The following is a 21,226-nucleotide window of genomic DNA, read 5'->3' as shown; positions in this document are numbered from 1 at the left end:
GGCATGCGAAGACTTGAAATCCATCTTTGGAATTTCCAAAATGGCGGCCGTTGCCATAGAAACAGTACAAACATCCAAATTTTCAAAATGCTTTTAAATTTTCGGAGAATTCGCAAAATGATGTATTGTAAAGTGAATTAAGTTAATTCAATGTTAAAAGTTTCGAAATGACTGCCACTTAGTGGCAATTGGCGGACCAGGGTGACATCCGCTATTGCTTGCAATGGCAATTCTAGTTTTTATTATTTTTCTTCCACACATTTTGTCCAGGAGATTTCTCGAAATCCAAAGGACCAAAGTTGATGGAACTCTATTATATTGAGGACCCTTAGGTGAAGAGTTGCAGGCACCATGGAATGGTTCAAGAAGGCTTCCGTTTCCATGGAAACTGCAAAAATGTGAAAAATTTTCAAAATTCTAAATTCTTCATTATAAGACCCAAGTGGATGAAACTTTGTGGAAGTGTTACCTGACATGCCTAGATGTGCATGCAATATCAAGAGGTTAAAAAATGGCCGCCATTGTCATGGAAACAGGGCAAACGTTTAACATTGACCGTATGGGAAAACACATAAAAGCTACATTTTCTTGAAGAATATAGCATCAATCCCAATGAAACTTTACAGATATGTAACATGGCATGTACCAATGTTGCACCTGTCTTTGGAATTTTGGAAATGGTAACTGTTACCATGGAAACAGCAAAAATTTCAAAAATTTCAAAATGCTCCAAACGAGATGAAATTTTACAACTATGTTGATAAACATTTGTTAATACGCTCTTTGACTTTGGAATTTTCAAAATGGCTGCCGCTCACCTGGCAATAGGGGAAGGGTGCCATCCGTTATTGTTAGCAATTACAAATCTAGTTTAATTATTTTTTGTATTTTTAGGGAATTATGTACTACTACTTTTATGTATATTGACTATGACTAACTTGTATTTTGAGGGATATTATGTATTTCTATAAGTATGAAGGTATGTAAAAATAGAAAATTTTTTAAATTGGATTTGCCTCTATTTTTCGAGGGATATTATGTATTACTATTTTGTACATGTATGTTAAAATTTAATTTTGTGAAGACGTACTGTATTGAATACACTTTTCTTTAATAAATATTACTTTTCATAATCTGTTTAACGTAATTTGTTTTGAAAACAAGTTTATTAAGTTTAGAGGGAGACTTGTGGTTTCTGTTCTATTTAGATATGCGAATTGCTTACATCAACAACATTTGATCTTGGCTGGTTTGTTGTCTCATTGGTAATTAAACAACATCTGATTTTACATGGATAAAAATGGACACATGTCATTCTCTACACATTCTTTTTATTTCATACATGTAGTGGATGTATTGAATATTCAAGAGTATTTCCCTGATTATGGGAAATAAGGGATAAAGGGCAAAGACACCAAACATTTCTTAGTCACCCGATGTAATACATAAAAACCATCTAGAGCTCATGCACCACTTGATCGTTCTTGACGTATGCAAAAACTACTGCATAACAGATAGTTCGCTCTGGGTGTCTACAAACATAAGAGCAGTTCAACTGAAAATATTAACACTTTAATTTAAGTCATAGGTTGCATACGTTTGTTAAAATTCATGATATGGAGAATGCACGTGAAAGTCTCAGAAACAACACAAGAAGTACACGGAATAGTTAGCAGTTGGCATAATTTGCTTTTACCAGTTTTCTGCATGGGATGTATTCATTTGAAATTTCTTAACTTTTTGATGTTTGCTTGGATGGCGATATTTCAAGTTTTGTCATGGACTCAAAACTCCCATTTGTTTAAGAATTTTGACTTCTTCATTTATACAAGACAATTTTTAAGTTTTGGGTGAGTATTGGGAATGTTAAAGGTTAGAATTGGGAATTATAAGTGTGTTGTCGTTATACTAGCTTATAGTATTGAGGTCTGCTGTGTAACCCAATTTTCACCCAATACTCCTATAAATTTGGTCATATCGAGTAAGGGCTCACCTATGATATTACTATATCATAAGTGAGTCCCGCGAGATTTGACCAATACATTCAGTTTGGCCGCTGCTATCAGAGCAAAGCGGGACTTGCACATGCTCTGCATGATGTCGATACAAAGGTGGACTTGCACATGCTCTGTGCATGCTGTCGATACAAAGGTGGACTTGCACACACTCTGTGCATGATGTCGATACAAAGGTGGATTTGCACATGCTCTGTGTATAATGGTGGTGCCGTACAGATGGAATGAACGTGTGACGTCGGTACAAAACTTAAAAAAACAAAAACAAAAACAAAAACAAAAAAAAACGAAAAAAAAAAACAACACGAAAGTACATGTATCTCGATATGGCTAAGTTCAAACCCAATTTTCACCCAATACTCATATAAATTTGGTCATATCGAGCAAGGGCTCACCTATGATATTACTATAGTTAAAACTTGTGACACTTGAAGAAGGCCATTTGTTGAGCCGAAATATTTGTCAACACGATTTAATAACAACATTTTCGTATAATAACATCTTATATCAGTACCGTTGTGCAAATCTTTAGACTGATGTATATATATAAACAAGTCTAAATTGAAAACTACGTTCAAACCTATGATCGTTGGATAAAAACCGCAATTTTTATACGTGTGCATGTAAAACAAATTTCGTTGTAACTTGTAGAAGTGTCTAAATACAGCACAAACAACATTTTCCAAAAGACCCAAAAAGTGAAAAAGTATATTTTAACAAAACGCATGTGACTAACAGGTCGAACAACTGATGTTCATAAACCCTGCTGACTGCCATTGGCGATTGCCAAATAAATTGATCACATGCAAGATGTAACAAAATGGATCCTAATATTAATTTAATATTAAACAGAAAACAATAAACTTGCGGCAAAGATGTTATACCACAAACATGAGGTGCAAAAAAATTGTACACCATATCCGGATTTCGACAACAAATGTCTCTTCAGTGATGTTAGGGATCGAAACGGTATTTGGAAGGCCATACAAGTTACCTCAATTTAGGATAGACTTGAATTTGAAGAGTCAAAATAGGATGAACGGATCATATAAACCGGAGGGAAAATATGATACAAGCCAAAATATATATATATCTGACAAGAAATGCATTTCACAAAATGACTACTAGGATCTCTATTATTCAGATGATTTACAATTTAGAATGAAAAAAAAAATCACTGATAGATTTGTATGCAAATGAATATACTTATATCAGACTAAATGGATGTGGTATGAATCAATCGAGTAAACCAACGACTGATTCATGACAAACTATTAAGGAATAGACATTGAACCAAAATATGAACATTCGAAAAAATTTTAAGTTCAACTGAATCTGTGAACTGAATAATGTATTAAATTTGAACCAAACCAATGTCTCATCCTTTGCTTGGTGGTATATCAATTTGATGTTTCTCTGTACTTATACATCCCGTTGTGTAATTGTTCTATGATAGTTATTGTATTCTTGTCTTTTATTTTTGCTGATATGATTTGTCTAATATACCTTTTGTGTTTTTTGTAACATAAGACGTGGATCTGTCCTAGCTTATACATCCCTTCATTGTCTCATTGGTAAATGTTTGTTTACATATATTTGTTTGTTTTTATAGTGATTAAGATGATAACACAATGTTGACTGCTGTTCCCCCATTTTTGACATTTTACCAATTATGTCTGTTTGCTTTGTTCACACAACGTTGTCAATTAAATGAAATTTTATGCGACTGTCATACAAGTGAGAGCTTTAGCTAGTTATAACACCAGGTTTATAATAATAGTCCATCATTTTCTATGTTAGAAAATGTCTGTACCTAGTCAGGAATATGACAGTTGTTGTCCACTCGTTTGATATTTTTTATCATTTGATTTTGCCAGTTTGATTGGGAACTTTTCGTTTGGCATTTTGCTCGGTGTTCTGTATTTTTGTGATTTTACTTTTTGTTTTCACATGTAACAGCCATCGTGTTACGCCTTTAATTTATGGTGATAAGATACAGTGACTGATTTAATGAGTCATTTTATTATCACGGCAATATCGGATTTGAACTTGACTGTTATCAAACGCAAAGAATAGACCAATTCGTTAACCATCAGGCAGGCAACTAATATTTACCAAAACTTGACTGATTCGGAAAATTTTAAACTGCAACGGGTTTTTAAGGAAAAAAAGGATGGATAAAATGTTTACCGTTGAAAGAATATAACACGGAAGAATAAAAAATTACCAACCTTACAACATGATCAAAACAAATCCCTTGAACAAAGCTTGGGGTTGTCTCAGACCCTAGATGGGTATGTAAATTCCGATGCACACATGACAGCCTTCGTGTTGCCCATAAAAAGTACATGTCTTTTAAACACATTTTATTTGTCACTACATATAACAAGCAGGATCAGACACCAGTTAGATAGTCCTCTCCTAAATATAATAAGTTTTAATATATAAAAATAAAAAGACATGAAACAACAAAATTAGATGATTATAGATTTGTACAATACTATAGAAAAAAGAAAGTACAAACACGGAAACAAGTTTCTCTCGTGATATCACAATGATGGCGTCCGATCAACATTCGAAGAGATGACTTCAGCTTCACCACATAATCAATTTGGTTCAAGAATAATAGCTTCCATTTGGCAAAGCTGAACTCGTCCCTTCGAAAAGTTGACGAACGCCAACACGAGCTGTTTGACCGTGATGGGATGTCTGTTTCACAGATGACGACGGATATGTTACAGTTTTTTTTATCATATTTTTCATATGTTAATATAAAAAAAAAAAAAATGGTATGATTGCCAATCAGACAACTTTTCATAAGAGACAAAATTACACAGAAGTTAACAACTATAGGTTACCGTACGGCCTTCGACAATGATCAAAGCCCATATCATATAGTCCGCTATAAAAAAGTTCCGAAATGACATAATAATGCAACAATTGAAACGAGAAAACTAAAGGCCTAATTTATGTACACAAAACAATGAATGAAAAACTAATATGTAACACAGCAACAAACGACAACCACCAAATTTAAGGACTTGGAACAGGCACATATATGCAGAATGTGTCAGCGTTAAACATGGTAGCATTGAAACAACAAAAGGAAACATCAGGAGAAGTCATCGTTGGTCTCATGGTCTCGTGTTTCACCTCGAGTGCGGGAGGTCATGGATTCGAACCCCGACCGAGTCATAAGAACAAAGACTTGAAAATTGATATTTGCTACTTCTTTCATAAGAACGTGGCATTAAGGAGTAACAGCAAATACTGGTCGGCTCTAAGACAGAATAATGAGTCCGTGTCGACCCAGTGGTTGTAACTATTATCCATATGGTATATATACACAATGACAACTAATTCGGGATACCGACATACAAAAACACTTAATGTAGAAAGAACAAACAAGCTGGTTAATCTTCATATTTTCCTTAAATTTCCACAAGATTTTAAAAGTTTCAGTGTACATGAATGTGAAACGAATTCCTATTACAAAACCTGTGAATAGAAAATGCTTTGCATCTGGAAAATTATGATTTTAATACTATTATGAGGATATCATTTGCAGTTTATATATATTGTATTTCAGCAATATCATTTATTATAAAATTTTACACACAATTTGTTTTCTTCAAAATAAAAATACAATCAAATTTTAGTATATATTGCTCCCTCTTTGATTCAAGAGACAACTTAAATCAATTAATTGAGTAAAGCTTAATGAATAACAAGCATAGTCAAAACAGTTCAAAGATGAATGTAGTTGTGACACAACAGTTATCATAAAATTCAATAAAAATGTTTAACTGTATCATTCGGTCAACATTTACAAATTCGTAGAATGTGGTCGTATCTTTATTGTCACTGCCTTCAATGCAGCAAGGTCCTGCCATTCTCTCCAGTAGATGCAATCAGTTCCGCTACTTTCGGTTGGCTTATAAAGTCCGTTTGGATTGACGCGTGCGCAGTCTCGGAACCACCATGCTCCCTTTCTGGTGCTGTCGGCGCAGTTTGATGAACTAAAATCATTGTCTTTATCCTTAGTTGTAAAAGGAAAACCATCCAGGCTGTAGATACCAACCATGGAGTCACCTGCAATTGATGACACAGTATTATACTTATTTATATACATTTGTTTCCTGACTAACCAAACAGGGTAAACAACATAACGGACATAACGGAATGTTTATTTTTAATTTGGTTCCATATGCGCGAGTTTGCAAAAAAAATCATATCTTAAATTGACAAAGAACTTCCTTTCCTTTTTTTGGCATGCATTTCTCATTTATTATTCTACATACTAATACTAGTTAGTTGATTAACTGTGGGTAATTGATTTAAATTGCCGTAATGCCAATCAACCTTGCAATGGTATTGTACAGTTTTTAATGTCCTGCAAACATTTATCAGGCTAAAAATATAATATATAAATATACGTAGGTTTGGTCATGGTGATATTAATACTAAATGCGTTTTAAAATCCGAAAGGTTCCTTATTTTCACAGCTGCATACCTTGAAGCTCCTCGGTCTTGAAATGCACATAGCTACTTATCATTAAAGGCTGTTCCCGAGCATCTATATAGAGAGGCATTTTTTTTTAAACTTAAAATAGATTAACAGATGTGTTGATTTTATCAACTTATATTGTGTATTTAAATTTACTATTAAAAACGTTCAACACCCATTTTTTATAACCCATCATATCCAGAACATGCATAAAATCCAGTAAAAGAGAGAAAATTTGGTGAAAAAAAAGTAACCTCGGACGTCAATGCAGAAAACAATGCTCCTACAGGTCACCCACCGTTTTTTGGTGAAGTGAACTTTAGTTTTCAATCATGTGTTTTGTGTACTGTTTTTTTGTATTTTTTTTAATTGTGCGTTGTCATTTCATTTCGACATATGCATTTGAATTTCCTTTTGGTAACCTTTGCCTCTGTTCTACAACAGGAGACTGAAACATCCAATTTTAAATAGAATCTCTATCAAAATTCATTCAAGTTCAAGTCTAAGAGATTGAAACCTATCGGGAAAAGGATCAAAATATCGTCCTCTATCTATAATAAATTGAAAACAGTGTCGTTGGTCTTTAAAAATCCCTTATATCCAATAGTTACGATTTGTGTTTGTGATAGGATGAGCACTGATGAGTCTTATGTAGACGAAACGCGCGTCTGGCGTACTAAATTAAAATACTGGTACCTTTGATAACTAATTAAGCTGTTCTTTTTCTGCAATTGACAACATCTATAAGCAGAATCGGCCAAGGAATAACCAAGTTTCAATACAATTGATGTGCTTAAAGGCATAAAACAATAACTCGTGAAAGTTTACCGGTACCCTTGTTAAAACTTTTCATTCATTTGATAGTAATCTTGTGTTGACGGCAGTATGGGTTTAACACTTTTCATCTTTAAATATTTAAAAAATGTTTTAGGCAGAAACAATTCTTTCCTTCGTTTGTTAACTGAAATAACAGACAAAACTTCGTAAACACAAGTTTTATCTGGATTTTTTTTTAATCCCAGAAAAAGGAAACACAATAATCCGGAATAATTTGGATAAATTATTTGTGGACCAACAAAAAAGAGCAAAACTCCAGAAAAGACACTAACTCTCTATAAAAGAAACGATAGCAAAAGCATATTTAGACTCTAAGTCGAAAAGAAACTGACAATGCAAATCATGAGAAACGAGAACAGTTTACTTTACAAAACACAACATAGCAAACTAAAGACAACATAAGTCCTACAAAAACAGGATTGATTTCAGGTGCTCTGGTAAAGTAAGCAAATCTGTCTCTACATGTGTCACTCGTCGTGTTGTTCATGTAACTATAAACCAATAATTCTAATTCGTTCATTTTTAAGGAAATGAAAACGGGATGGTGATTATAACAAATACAACCTATTCGACGTCACCTGGTAAATAGATATTTTATAATGGTAAACAATTTGGTGATGGCGTCCGAAATTGTATTTTTAAAGAAATGATTTCTTATTCACCACTTGGAACTCTTGGTTGTATAGTTTACTTGTAAACAGCAATCGCTCTACTAATGAAATCTCTTGAATATCATATCAACTGGACGATATATATTCCATATGCAGGCGCTTTCGGAATTTTGATCAGTTGAAAAGGCAAGTTTACAATTTGGAAACTAGATTTGAGGGAGACTTAAATGTATTTGTTGTGTCCTTTAATTGAAGTTAGATGGATTCAATATAGTTTCCATTCTTTGAATAATATAAAGAAATTAGAACGTAAGTCTAAAGGAAAATGTTGGCTTATTTTCATTTCTCTTTAGAAGCTCATGCATAAAGCCAGCCTCATGTGATTACAGGAACAAGTTGGAAGGATTAGGAGCTCATTTGGTACCCAAGTGAGTGCCAGTTATACAAATACTTATGTTGTCAGTCAAGAAATCAACCACCTTAATAATGTGAGATTCAGAAAAAGGCTTTTTGAATTTTATAGAGTTTTCCCTTCTTAAGAAAAGATAAGGGCATCTACGTTGTCCATTCTTGTCAATAAACTTTGAGCACATAATTTACATGCAAAAAATAATAAAGCAGTCAATATAATTTATTATTACTTTGATATCTCGTAATATAAACTCAGAATCCGAAGACTAAATCTTGTAAAAAAAAAACCGAAAAAAAAACCTACGGCGAGACAAACACCAGTCTATAGAACACTACAGAAATAACTAAAGATGATTTTTCAATTTCAGTTTTCAATGGCGAGGGACAAATCATAACTTTATAACAGATAAAGTATTGATATAGTTTAGGGTCGAGGTTAAAATTAATTACCAGCAGTGCCACTGTATCCACCAATGGATAGTATATATCTAGATGCCTCATTTCCTATTCTAAAGGTTGAGTACTCAGCATATGTTGTATCGCCATCAAAATCCTCCAGATCGAATCTCAGCAGGTAATCATTTGAAGACGATATAACGTGAAGGTTGTCGTTTCCTTGATGAATACACAACAATAACAATATAAACATAAAATTCCAATTTAAATCTCTATATTGTACGAAACACATATGTCTTCATTACGAGACAGAAATTTTAAAACAAAGAGTCAAAATTTAGGAAAAGTTCTCATTTTCACATTTTCATGTTTCCAGTGTTTAAATTTCAACCTAAGAAATTGGATATTAAAGGGCTTTTGATGCAGTTTCATGTGAATTGTCATTGAGTTGTAAAAAATAACAACATAAGTCACCATGCTCGTATTCAAGAACTTGAGGGCTAACATTTTTCTTATAAAAAGTTAAGAAATGTTATACGAGTTTTGAGGAAGTATTCTCATCATAAATTAATAAGATTGGATTCATTTTGAAGCCGTAATTAATGAGGATAAGGGGGAAATAAATACACAGAAGAATAATTAGTACATTAGCCAAAGTTGAAGCTCAAATTACGATTTTTTAAACGTTGAAATGCTATGAATGGAGCGGTTTTTAAAATGTGGTTTTTCTCATTTTTTCTAATGTAGTTGCCTTTTGTCATGCTTTCGTAAAGACGCAAATGAGAAGAATGTATTTCACCGTGCTGTATTCGAAGATAGATAGAAATAAATCCCCAAATTAAGTCCCCCTTTTGGTAACCCTCACCATTAGCGAGAAAAAGCATGACGTCACTGCCTAACAATTTCGACATTTTCTTATTTTCCCTGTTAGGTTATGTCCTCAGTTTTCTGTTGTATAAATATATTGGTTATTTCGAGCTACCTTAAAATAATAATACTATATTCGGAAATGCAGGAAATATATCCTGCATGAATTTATAAAATGTTCAATGAGGAAATCTACTGATTTTTAAGTGAAGTGTGGTTGTTTTTATACAAAAGAATAACAATAATTAAAACTGCATACTCCTTCGATATGAGATTCTAAAGTTCATTGACACAAATTCGATTGTGTCTTTTGTTTTCTTGTTAATAACATTCTCTGTTCAGCTATTTTCTATGTGCTGTGAGACGAACATTTCAGGAAATTGATTCCAAATCAAAATTATATCTTACTGACATGAATGATAATAGAAATGATAATGGCATGCAATCTATTAACTACAATTGGATGAGTCGTTATGAAATTTCTGTAATAGTGTCACTGATACATATATATTTTTATATATGGGGATAGGTGTCTGGATAAGAAACCTCGAAGGCCGGAGTACAACTCACTTACACCCAATGCCTACCCCTTATATTTGATAACATTACATATTAAATGAAACAGAACGAATAGCATTTTTATTCACAATATCAACCAATGATTAATAAAAAAAAAAAATTGTTTTTATAAATGTAACTCGATTGGTAGTCTTACTTTGACGATTTTCATTCAAACTTTGACAAGTGGGTATAGTTTACAATTGTCAATGTTGCCGTTTTGTATATTCTCGTTAAATCCATGTGCTAACATGGAGCAGCAGGTCAAGGTAAGACACATCGAGGATTCGTATTATTGGGTATCTCAGCTGGTGGACATTTTGTCCCTGAGGCGTTAATCCGCTCAGTTGCTAAACATAATACGGACTCGGACGCCAGTATAAAAAGACCCGAAACGACGTCACCATGGACATGGTGTCGTCTGATACGGCAGGTGTACCTTCATCAACAGACATTACAAATATCCAAAATTGACTCATTTAGATCATCATACTACTGACAATAACAGTTCGCATTATTCAAAAAAATATACCACAGGACTAACAATCCCCATCTAGCAACGTCTCTCCGTAGACAAAAAGAGGACTGCTGGATTCGACAATTGGGAACTGTGACACCATATGGTTGCAATGACAAAATCGATGGTATTGGTATTCTACCTAGTCCTTCCTGTAGTTCGGTGTATTAGAAATATTTTCAACTCTATTCCTCGACGTAGACGCAGTCATGGTCATCGTCATTATACATCACCTACTCTGCATGATGTCTCTATTAATGACTTGCTGCCATTTATACAACAACCGTTAGGTATTCATTACATCCGCAAGAAACTTTATTCATTACCCCTTTCAAAACTTCATTCTCTGTTCAATTTATGTTTGAAAACGACTGTTACAAACCCTCATTAGAACCAATACAAACTTACAAATCTTTTCTTAAACTTCTTCAACAAAGGTCTCGATGACGTCAAGTTGGGAAATATTCTTCATCATTAATTAGTTCAATAAAAAATATTTCCTTATTTTAAAGATCAGTCTGTGCCAATCATATCTTATACATATACCAAATCAATTGCAACTAATTTTTTTTTATTACAAACACGTTTTGGATGATCTCAGAATTGATGATTTCAAGTCTCAACCTCTTGATTGCACCTGTGCTACCCAATTCACATATAATCTAGATGGTCACCTTATTACCGGTGACATCAACATTATCCATAACACATCTCTGCGAAATGTGTTATCCAAAGGTCCGAAATATCGTGAGCCTAAATCCATCAATTGGAAATACAATCTCAAAATGAATTACTGGTGAATTCAGTCGAGGATTATGTCAGTCGTATTTACTCTTTCTGAATGGATTATGGCTGTGAGGTCTTTGATACAAATCAGAATTAAGAAACTGAATGGGTCTATCAATACCCATACAACGTCAATCATTAAAGACTGTAAAGTTGCAAAACAATTGTCCTACTTCCATGACAAATATGTTGTTGTCCCCGCAGATAAAGCCTCAATTAACATCGTTTTTGTGAGTAAATCTCAATACATAAACTGCTTGATAAATGAATTAGGTACTGATATTCTAGTATTGACAATTCACTTGGAAACTCCACATATACCCTCACGTACGGGGCGCTGAATGGGACTCTTGTGGTTTTGTACAAAATTCAATTATGTCATAACAAAATCATTTTTGTCTTACAAAACTATGTGATACAGACTTGTTTTATGAGAACTTCAATTTTGTGATGACAAAATTCATTTTTGTAGACAAAATACATTTTTTGTAGACAAAATTCATTTTTTGTAGACAAAATTCATTTTTTGTAGACAAAATTCATTTTTGTAGACAACATTCATTTTTGTCATGACAAAAGTCAATTTTGTCAAAAAGGTATGCAAATATAAACTTATTTGCATACAAAATTGACTTTTGTTACCTGATATGAAAAACACAAAAGTCAATTGTGTGAGACAAAATTGTCTTTTGTGAGACAAAACTCAACTTTGTGAGACAAAATGTCGCCCAATTTTCAAATTAAGTAACTAAAGTAAAGTCTGTGTTACAAAAATGAATTTTGTCATGACAAAAGTAACTTTTGTCCACTGAAAGATAATTTTGTATGACAAAATTTTAAATTTGTATTATGCTACAAATTTTGTTAAACTGAACTCATTTTTGTTGAACAAAACTCACTTTTGTCCGTACAAAATTGAATTTCGTGTACAAAACCACAAGAGTCCCATTCGGCGCCCCGTATCACGACATCAAAGAGGAAATCCTGGATAATCATAGGTCTGTTCTATGTTCCTTTGAAATTTCAACCAAAGATGAAGAACTGTATCTTCCATAACTGTATTGCATACCTTAACTACATAAGTGTCCTTACAAACAACAGTATATTGCTGGGTTTTCCACGTGCTCCACGAAACCTCTTTCTAAATTATTAACATCTTTTTATGATAAGCAATCAAAGCCGCGATACAAAGTTATTATGAAACTGCCTATTCCTGAGGTGGTGTCAATCAGATGTGGATACTCAAAAATTCCAACGTTCTTTTAGATTACATACAATCTAAGACTCTTTCATCTTGCAATAGTATTAACACATTTGTCTTTTCTACACTTTACACAAGTATTCTCCATTCCAAACTAAAAGACAAATTGCTTTGTTTCATAAAACAGAATGACCAACGTAGATACAAGTATCTTGTCGTAGGGAGGGATAAATCCTATTTTGAAAAGAATCACTTTCAGGGGTTGAAACCCACTTTTTAATGATTATTGCTTTTGAAATGGGATATGGCTGGACCCCCCTTTCTGTCCTGGGTTGGCACCCCTTTCAAAATGGTTGAATCCACCTCTGGGTTTCATCAGTAGGCTTCAGCAATCTAAACATTAATATTGTTTTATGATTAAGACTTAGTCCGAATGAAAACTGTATGTTTTTAATGTATAATCCAAATGAAAATTCTTTATATGTTAGTTCTTAAAGACATTGCCATATGTGATTAACGTCAAGCAGAGGAATTTTTACATGATTTTTTTTATAGAAATAGGTGATAAATGTTTTTTTCGCTATTGAAATTTCCTGATACATAACTTTTTTTAATATGTTTCGACACAGCTTGTAGTGAACGCTTTTGGTAATCTCTCATGTTCGTGCTATTAAAAACAATTTAACAGAAGATGTGTGAATCAATAGCACTCGATGAATTTAAGAAATATAAAAACTAAAATAGCAAAAATACCGATCTTCAAGGTTTTACTAAAGATCATTCAAGCCTTTTTAATACTGATAAAACACACCATGTCACGCTGAAAGCGACGTTTTCTTGTGGATTTTTAATCCAACGTCGCGTCAGGAGTTAACACTTTTGAAAATGTTAAAAGGAATGGTGCCATATTCCTGCTTTACCCACAGCTAAGATTAAATGAAACTGTTGGGAGCAGATTTTTTTATGCAAATAAAAGAAATGAAAAAAGGTGTTAGTAACAGAAAAATATCATTAATTGTAAAAATAAATAAAATTAGCTAGTTCTATAAATAGAGGCGTTAGATACAAAATAACGTGACATATGGGGGAAAAGGGAACGGATTGTAAATACAACAATTGAAACATATCCGTCGTAATCTGTCAAACAGATATTCCATAACGATTAACCAACTCGTTATGGCGTCCATAAAATTTACGAAGTGGTGATTTAAACTTTACCACTTTGTTCCTTCCGACGGTTAGCCGTTGTCAACACCACTATATTGCTATTTTTTGTTTTTGCAATCCGGATAAGATTCCCGCAACTTGACGACTGAAGTCTATTTTGATTATACTTTTTTATAACAAATTAATTGCAATCTTAGGTCGAAAAAGCATTAAAATGATATCAAAGTCCTAAAAATCTATTGGATTTTTTTTTTTTTTTTCATGGAAGAGTACTTAATACATGCTTGGTTTCTATCATACTTTATATCTTTTCAAGCAAGTCGACCGAGTGAATTTAGATGACTGATCAGTATTACAGGGAATAGACCTTCGTTATGCTTTTTCATATTATATATCATACTTTTGCCCAAAACTGACGTGGAGTATCGACCCGTGTGTCCATTCCTTTTAAATATACATTTACAGATTTACGACACAATTGTCTTCATAAGAACATGCCTTTAACCAGTCAGGAATATGAAAAATGTTTGAGAGTTTGATTTTGCCATTTGATTAAGGACTTTCCGTTTTAAATTTTCCTCGGAGTTCGGTATTTTTGTGATTTAACTTTTTCTTTGTTCAAACTCACCTATCCAGTATTCCCTGTTGAGATCACCAAATCCTGCCTTGTAATTTGCCCATCCAACATTAAAGTCTGTGCTTCCATCAAGTCGTCGTTGAACAACCTAGCACACATATATTGGCATTAATAAAAGTTGTCCATTATAGTGCCTTACAAGATTTTGTGAGGTAGTCAAAATTGATAGTAAAACGATCTGATTGAATTTGATGCCAAAGGCAGATCGGACATTTTTTGATTTTTGTTTGTTTAGGATTAATTGTAATTATAATATTATAATGATCTTGAAAAATGTTTTTTTAATGAAAATATATCGAGATGCATTTCTTACCTTTCATGCCTTTAGTTTCATTGATAGAAAATAGTATAGACTCGTCCAGTGTCAGTTTGATGTTCACTTAAGTTACTGTACACATGTATACATGTTCTGATTTAATCAATGCCTTTGTATGAAAAAACTAAAGAGTTTGAAGGTAAACTAATAGTAACTTAATTCAATCAAATTTCAAAAGATTCAATAACAATGACTTCATCTTTATAACATTATAATAAGTAACAGGGGTAAACTGGGTAGGGAGAAAATGACAGATATTTCAAATTTTGTTTTGCAATAACCATGATAACGAAGAAGAATTTGTCAACCCAAGGTTTTGCTATTATTCTAAAATCATGTCGCTCTGTATTGGTATAGTTTTTCGAAACTTATTTGCGGCAATAAATGTTTGGCCGTCAAAAGTCGACATAATTATTGACTTTATACAGAAAATACGACATTTAAACCATTCGATGTTTCACAAATAATACATGGATACAAAGTCAAATCATTTCTTAAAACACTGCAAAAAATCATGCTGATTGGTATAATGGTATTGCCATAAAATGGCAGAATGCGTTGAAATAAACCGTACTACAGAAAAAATATAATTCTCTCACATAACATTATCACGCACTATAGAGCCGTGTTTTTTTCAAGCCGGTTTCTGTTTTATTTAGAGCATTCGAAATCACCCACGTTATAGTCGAGGTTTCAACTCAGTCGATCATGGTCATTCTTTGCTATATTAAATGTGATTTGGAAGCAAACCTATTTTCTGTTTTTGAATTTAATTTCAGTTTGAACATAGAATAATAAGTGTGAGAGAGAGAGAGAGAGAGAGAGAGAGAGAGAGAGAGAGAGAGAGAGAGAGAGAGAGAGAGAGAGAGAGAAATCTGAAATCATATATATTTGCTGCAAGTCATTTAAAGCCCTCTTCTCTTAAATTAGAAAGGTAAATAGGCTAAATATACTTTCTGGATATGTGATATGATTGAAGCTGTTAATTGTCTCATTGATAATATCTATGTACGTTTCGGCAACAAAATATGTCGACATATTGTAGTTACTTCTATGAAAACTTATTGCGCCCCTTTGATAGCAGACTTGCATGTTTTTGTACTGTTGTGAAAAACAGTTTATGATCAAACTCAGTAAATACCAGTCTGAATTGCAAAATAACTTGCCTTGATGATATTTTTCCGTAAAACAATCATGAATTTTCTAAATAAATTGCCGAAATTTACACAAAGGAACTTACTATTAATAATATAATTCAGGAGCCTGTAATTCATTGATTGTCGTTTATTACTTTGTTACATATTTGTTTTTCTTTAAAAAAAAAATGTACATTAATACGGCCGTTAGTTTTATCGTTTGAATGGTGTTACATATGTGATTTCAGGGCCTTATATAGCTGACTATACGGTATGGGCCTTGTGCATTGTTGAAGGCCGTACGGTGAGCTATAGCTGTTAATTTTGGTCTCTTGGATTTTTAGATACCAGAAAAGGAGTCTGATTTGTATTTTTAACGTCTAATAAATTCATCAAAATCATTAATATTAAAGATGCAAAATAAGTTTACTGTGTCAGCGGATATCTGATGGATTATAAGGTAGAAAGCAGTAAATTATAAAATATTTAGATCATGAATCAGCTGGAGTAGACTTTTCATTGACACTTATGCCATCGTTTCAAGGAAAAAGCAGCACTGCACATTCAACTACAATATATTCATATGTCACCATACAGTCTTTGGTAATAGAAAGGTCTTTAAATCGCAATGAGTCTTTATAAAAAATGTGTTGAAATATATAATTTCTTATCTAGAAATATCTCATTTTTTCTTTTTTTTTTTTTTTTTTTTAACTTTAACGAGTGGTTAAACAAAAGATTCATACAAAAGTAAAATCTCAAAAATACCGAACTCCGAGACTTCAATTTACAAGATATATAATGTATATTACGAGAACACAAAATCAAATCTGCTATTATAATATCTACAAAATTGAGAAAAAATGTATTCAAGTCGCATGTTTAGCCCTTTTTGTGCTTCTTTGAATTTTTTTTTTTTTTATTAAGATTGTTGACTGCTGTACCCCTAATTTTTACCCATTATGTCTGTTTGTTTTGTTCACGCATCGTTTTCAATATAATGGAATTTGATTCGACTGTCGCATAAGTGAGAGGTTAGCACTATAAAACCATGTTCAACCCACCATTTTCTACATAAGAAAATGTCTGTACCAAGTCAGGAATATGTGAGTTGCTACATGTATCCATTCGTTTGCTGTGTTTGTGCTATTGTTTTTTCCCCCATTTAATTGGGGACTTTCCGTTTTGAATTTTCCTCGGAGTTCGGTACTTTTGTGATTTTACTTTTTATGATCCACGGCTATCACTGTTACATGTATTTGCATTTTTGCAAATCGACTATTTATTCCACACTTGACTCTCTGTGTAATGCATGGCCTACTACCAGGATTTTATACGATTCTATTAACGGAATTGATATAAAAAAGGAGAGATCTGATATCATTGTCAAGGAACCTCCAAATAAGGATGATGTAAGCAACTATTGGTCACCGAACGGCTTCAAAAATGAGCAAAACCAATATTAAATGATACGCTATAAAAGGCCGGACATGACAAAACGTGTAACAAAAAACGAAAAAACAAACAGACTGATTTAAGACAACCAATAAACGAAAACCAAATATTACAAACAGCACCAACGACAGCCACTGAAAGTAAGGATGTTGGCTTGAAGCAGGCAAATGTAGATTGTAGCTAGCCAGGTTAAACTCGAAACTTAAGCTTCACGAAATTACTTAACCAATAAATTGGAAGAAATCGCTAAAATTCGTTGCGAAAGAACAGTCATGTAGCAAATTTAAACGAAAGAGACTTCTTTGTTTAGGAAAGAGATCTCACTAACGTACATCGACTCACTATTTATTCCGTCTACCATTGTATGTTGGAATAATAAATCTGAATATATCATAAATGAAACTCAAATATTGCTGTGCAAAATGTCCGAAATACTTTAATTAATTTTTGTAGACGTATTTGGCATTCTTATCAAACACATATCTTCTGTTATTGAATAATTAAAAATGAAACAGCAACTTTGAATGTTTCACGCAGCTAAAAAAAACAACATTTTATTCATCAACATATTTTTTTTTGACGTAATAAGAAAGTAATTAAGTTTTATGCCTTTATGTAATTCTTTTGACGCATTTTTGTAATTATTTAGTTCTACAGTTATATTCAGACGTTCCTTGTTATAATGCCTTGAAACATTTGTTTCATACAGAACATATATGTGACCAGCCACGACATATCCAGGCTTATGGAGATAGAACGTCATTGTGAGAAAATCGCCGTTAACTATATGTGACTAGACATTTCCAGGCTTAGGAGGGTACATTGTCTAAAATTTGATTTTTGTATATTTATCTAGAATATTCCGCAACAAAACTCTCTGTCATGTTATTATGACATATTTGTTGTAATATCAATGAAACGAGTCATTTAGAATACCGGTATGAAAATGAGACTGTTCTATGACAACTTTTATTTATTGAAGCCACTAATTTATAAAACACAAAATTATTGTATTTATTGGCTTTTAGTGATGTTCAATAGCGTATTTGAATAAAATTGCAAAGATTTAAATTTACTACAATGCAACTTGAAACAATTCTTAGCTCTATTTTAGAACATGTAATTTAAACTTGTTGAAATGAAGTTAGTTTGAAATTTGTCAAAGTAAGCTTTATGAATTCCTTTTTTTTAATTTAGATTTATTATGCCTGTCTCTAAACATAGTATGCGACGCGTAACAGTTTATAAGTAGGTGTTCTCATATATTAATTTGATACGGTGCATTTATTATGGATATTTCAGACGTCATTATGAAAAAAAAACTTTAGAGCAGAGCATTATTTGTTTGTTTGTAGCTCTATTTTAGAACATTTAATTTAAACTTGTTGAAATGAAGTTAGTTTAAAATTTATCAAAGTAATTCCTTTCTTTAATTTAGATTTATCATGCATGTATCTATAACATAGTAAGCGACGCGTAACAGTTTATAAGCATTTGATACGGTGCATTTATTATGGATATATTTCAGACTTCATTTATGAAAGGAAATCTATAAAGCAGAAATTTGATTTTTTTTTTGTATCAATTTAAAATGTAGATTCAAATATTTTTCACTTCAAACGATAAAGTAAAACTTCTTCAAAACTTATATATGATGTATAGTTCGGCGTCCGCAAAAAAGAAGCCAACGAAAGTGTTTATCTCTTCTTTACGTATTTCATTGAATCTCGATATTTATAATGTTTATAATTTTTCTAACAATGACGTTCTACCTCCATAAGCCTGCAAATGTCATGGCGGGTCACATATGTAATCACCTATTGTATTATATAAAACAATTTTTTTCAGTCATTTTGATATCATTGGTAGTGCCACATAATAGAAAATAAGCTAAGTATTTCAGTTTATTTTGAGGTTTTCAATATTTTTTGATACACATTACATTTATATAGGGAATTTTAAAATAAGTTCCATTGTAGTGCACTTGTGTTGTCCATTTTGTGGCATTACATCATTTATTAATTCCTCCAAACAAATTAATATGATGACTGTTGTCAGTAAGATTTTTTGGATTATTGCATTATCGTCTTCTCTATGCCTTATCTACATGTTCTAGCATATTAGTATTGAATGTGAAAGAGCCTTCAAATAATAAATATAAATAACGAATGGAAATTAATTTTTTTTTCAAATAATGGTTAAATTTTGAAATTGTTAGAGAAAATATGGCGGAGCAAAATTGAAAATTAATGCGAGAAAGCAGCAAGCAAAGGATTAGAAAGGACCATATCAAGTACGCAGTTGAATATTAAAAGGCGTTTTAAAGTCTAGATCAGACATTTAAGAAAATCAAGCTCCAAACTTACCGTCCATCCATGGCAGTCAGATTCCATCTCACAATATACGTTCATTTCTAATCCATAGACAGGATAGATTATATATACTCCGTTGGTACTTCCAACTGGCAATTCACTGCAGTCTTTTGGTAAAGTTGGAAGTGATACTTGTAAAGTAAAAATAAGATAAATCAAAGCCAAATTATTTATTCTATTGCTTATCATATGCTGATGATTTACTTCTACTATCTGAAAGCAAAGAAGGTCTTCAATCCTGTTTAAATTCTCTAAAAACATACTGTGACAGATGGAAGCTGAGTTCTATTTTTATTAAATAAAACAAAATTATGATCTTCAGCAAAGGTAGAAAAGATTTCAAATTTTTTTTAGTTTGTTGAGAAAGATAAATATCTGGGTACTAGTATTATCATTTACCTTCATGGAAATTTTAAACATGCCGCAGAACACTTAATATACAAACAAAGCTTAAAAGCACCTTTTTCTCTGCATTGTAAGACGTGTATTCAATACGGTAGATCTTAAACTAAAATTAAAACTATTCGATATTCTTGTAAGACCCATAAGTACTGATGGATTTGAAATATGTATTAAGGATTACAATAATATTGATAAATTACCTTTTGAAAAAAAGAATCATAATTAATTCTGTAAAAATATTGTAGGAGTTCACAAGAGAAGTTCAAATATGTTAGTGAAGTGTAAATTAGGAAGACAACCTCCTTTGAATCATATACTAATCTTAGCCCTTATATATTATGATCGACTTAAACAGATTTCATTTGACTGATTGCTTAGTGAAATATATACCGGCAAATTTTTAAAAGTTGTTATAATAGACACAATATTACATGTGATAAAAAGTTGTTTTTCTTTAAAAAAACAAAAACAAAAAACAAATCAAAGATACCGGGCTATTTCTAAATGACGTTCCCTCTTCTAGTCTTCTGGTCTTTCACACTGTGTGTCATTTCAGCTGATAATTAAATGATGAAAAATCGTAAATACGAAATATCTTATGTTGTGTATATTATTTGATTTCAAAGACTCTCCTTTTTATTTAGAGTGGATCTCACTGTGTTAAGGGGTAATATCGTGATCTCATTAATATATGCAAATGTTTATGTTCATAGAGAGGTGATATTTTACAAATTAATGTAATATATCTTTCAACATGTTCAAATTGTAATCTTGGATTTTAAAAATGATTCTAATTATCGTCCAATTTACATAATGTTATTTTTGTATGGTGTTTGTCACTGGAGAAAAACAAATAGTATTGAAATATGTCGAGTTAAGTCTAGATGGACTGAAATAACATACCGAACACAAATTCTGTATGAATAGGTATTTTTTTTAATTTTCGAGCTAGTTCATTATGAATTTAATTAGTTCTTTTAATATTTTAAGGGGATTTGAATATTATGTGAAGTTAATATATTTGTGAATAATCAG

At 32.2% G+C, this 21,226-nt stretch overlaps 1 protein-coding gene across 1 annotated transcript; it reads right to left on the bottom strand.

The window, feature by feature from the left end:
• Positions 1-5,596: 5,596 nt before the first annotated feature.
• Positions 5,597-19,954, bottom strand: LOC143074629 (fibrinogen-like protein 1). Its single transcript, XM_076249994.1, has 4 exons — positions 19,784-19,954; positions 14,502-14,598; positions 8,832-8,996; positions 5,597-6,107 (listed from the first exon to the last, which is right to left on the bottom strand). Exons 1-4 carry the CDS (start codon positions 19,826-19,828, stop codon positions 5,842-5,844), a joined length of 573 nt encoding a protein of 190 aa, XP_076106109.1. The 5' UTR covers positions 19,829-19,954; the 3' UTR covers positions 5,597-5,841.
• Between the last annotated feature and the right edge of the window lie 1,272 nt (positions 19,955-21,226).

Source organism: Mytilus galloprovincialis, chromosome 5, assembly GCF_965363235.1.
Source record: "Mytilus galloprovincialis chromosome 5, xbMytGall1.hap1.1, whole genome shotgun sequence".
NCBI classification, from domain to species: Eukaryota; Metazoa; Mollusca; class Bivalvia; order Mytilida; family Mytilidae; genus Mytilus; species Mytilus galloprovincialis.
This window is presented reverse-complemented; position numbering and strand designations above follow the sequence as displayed.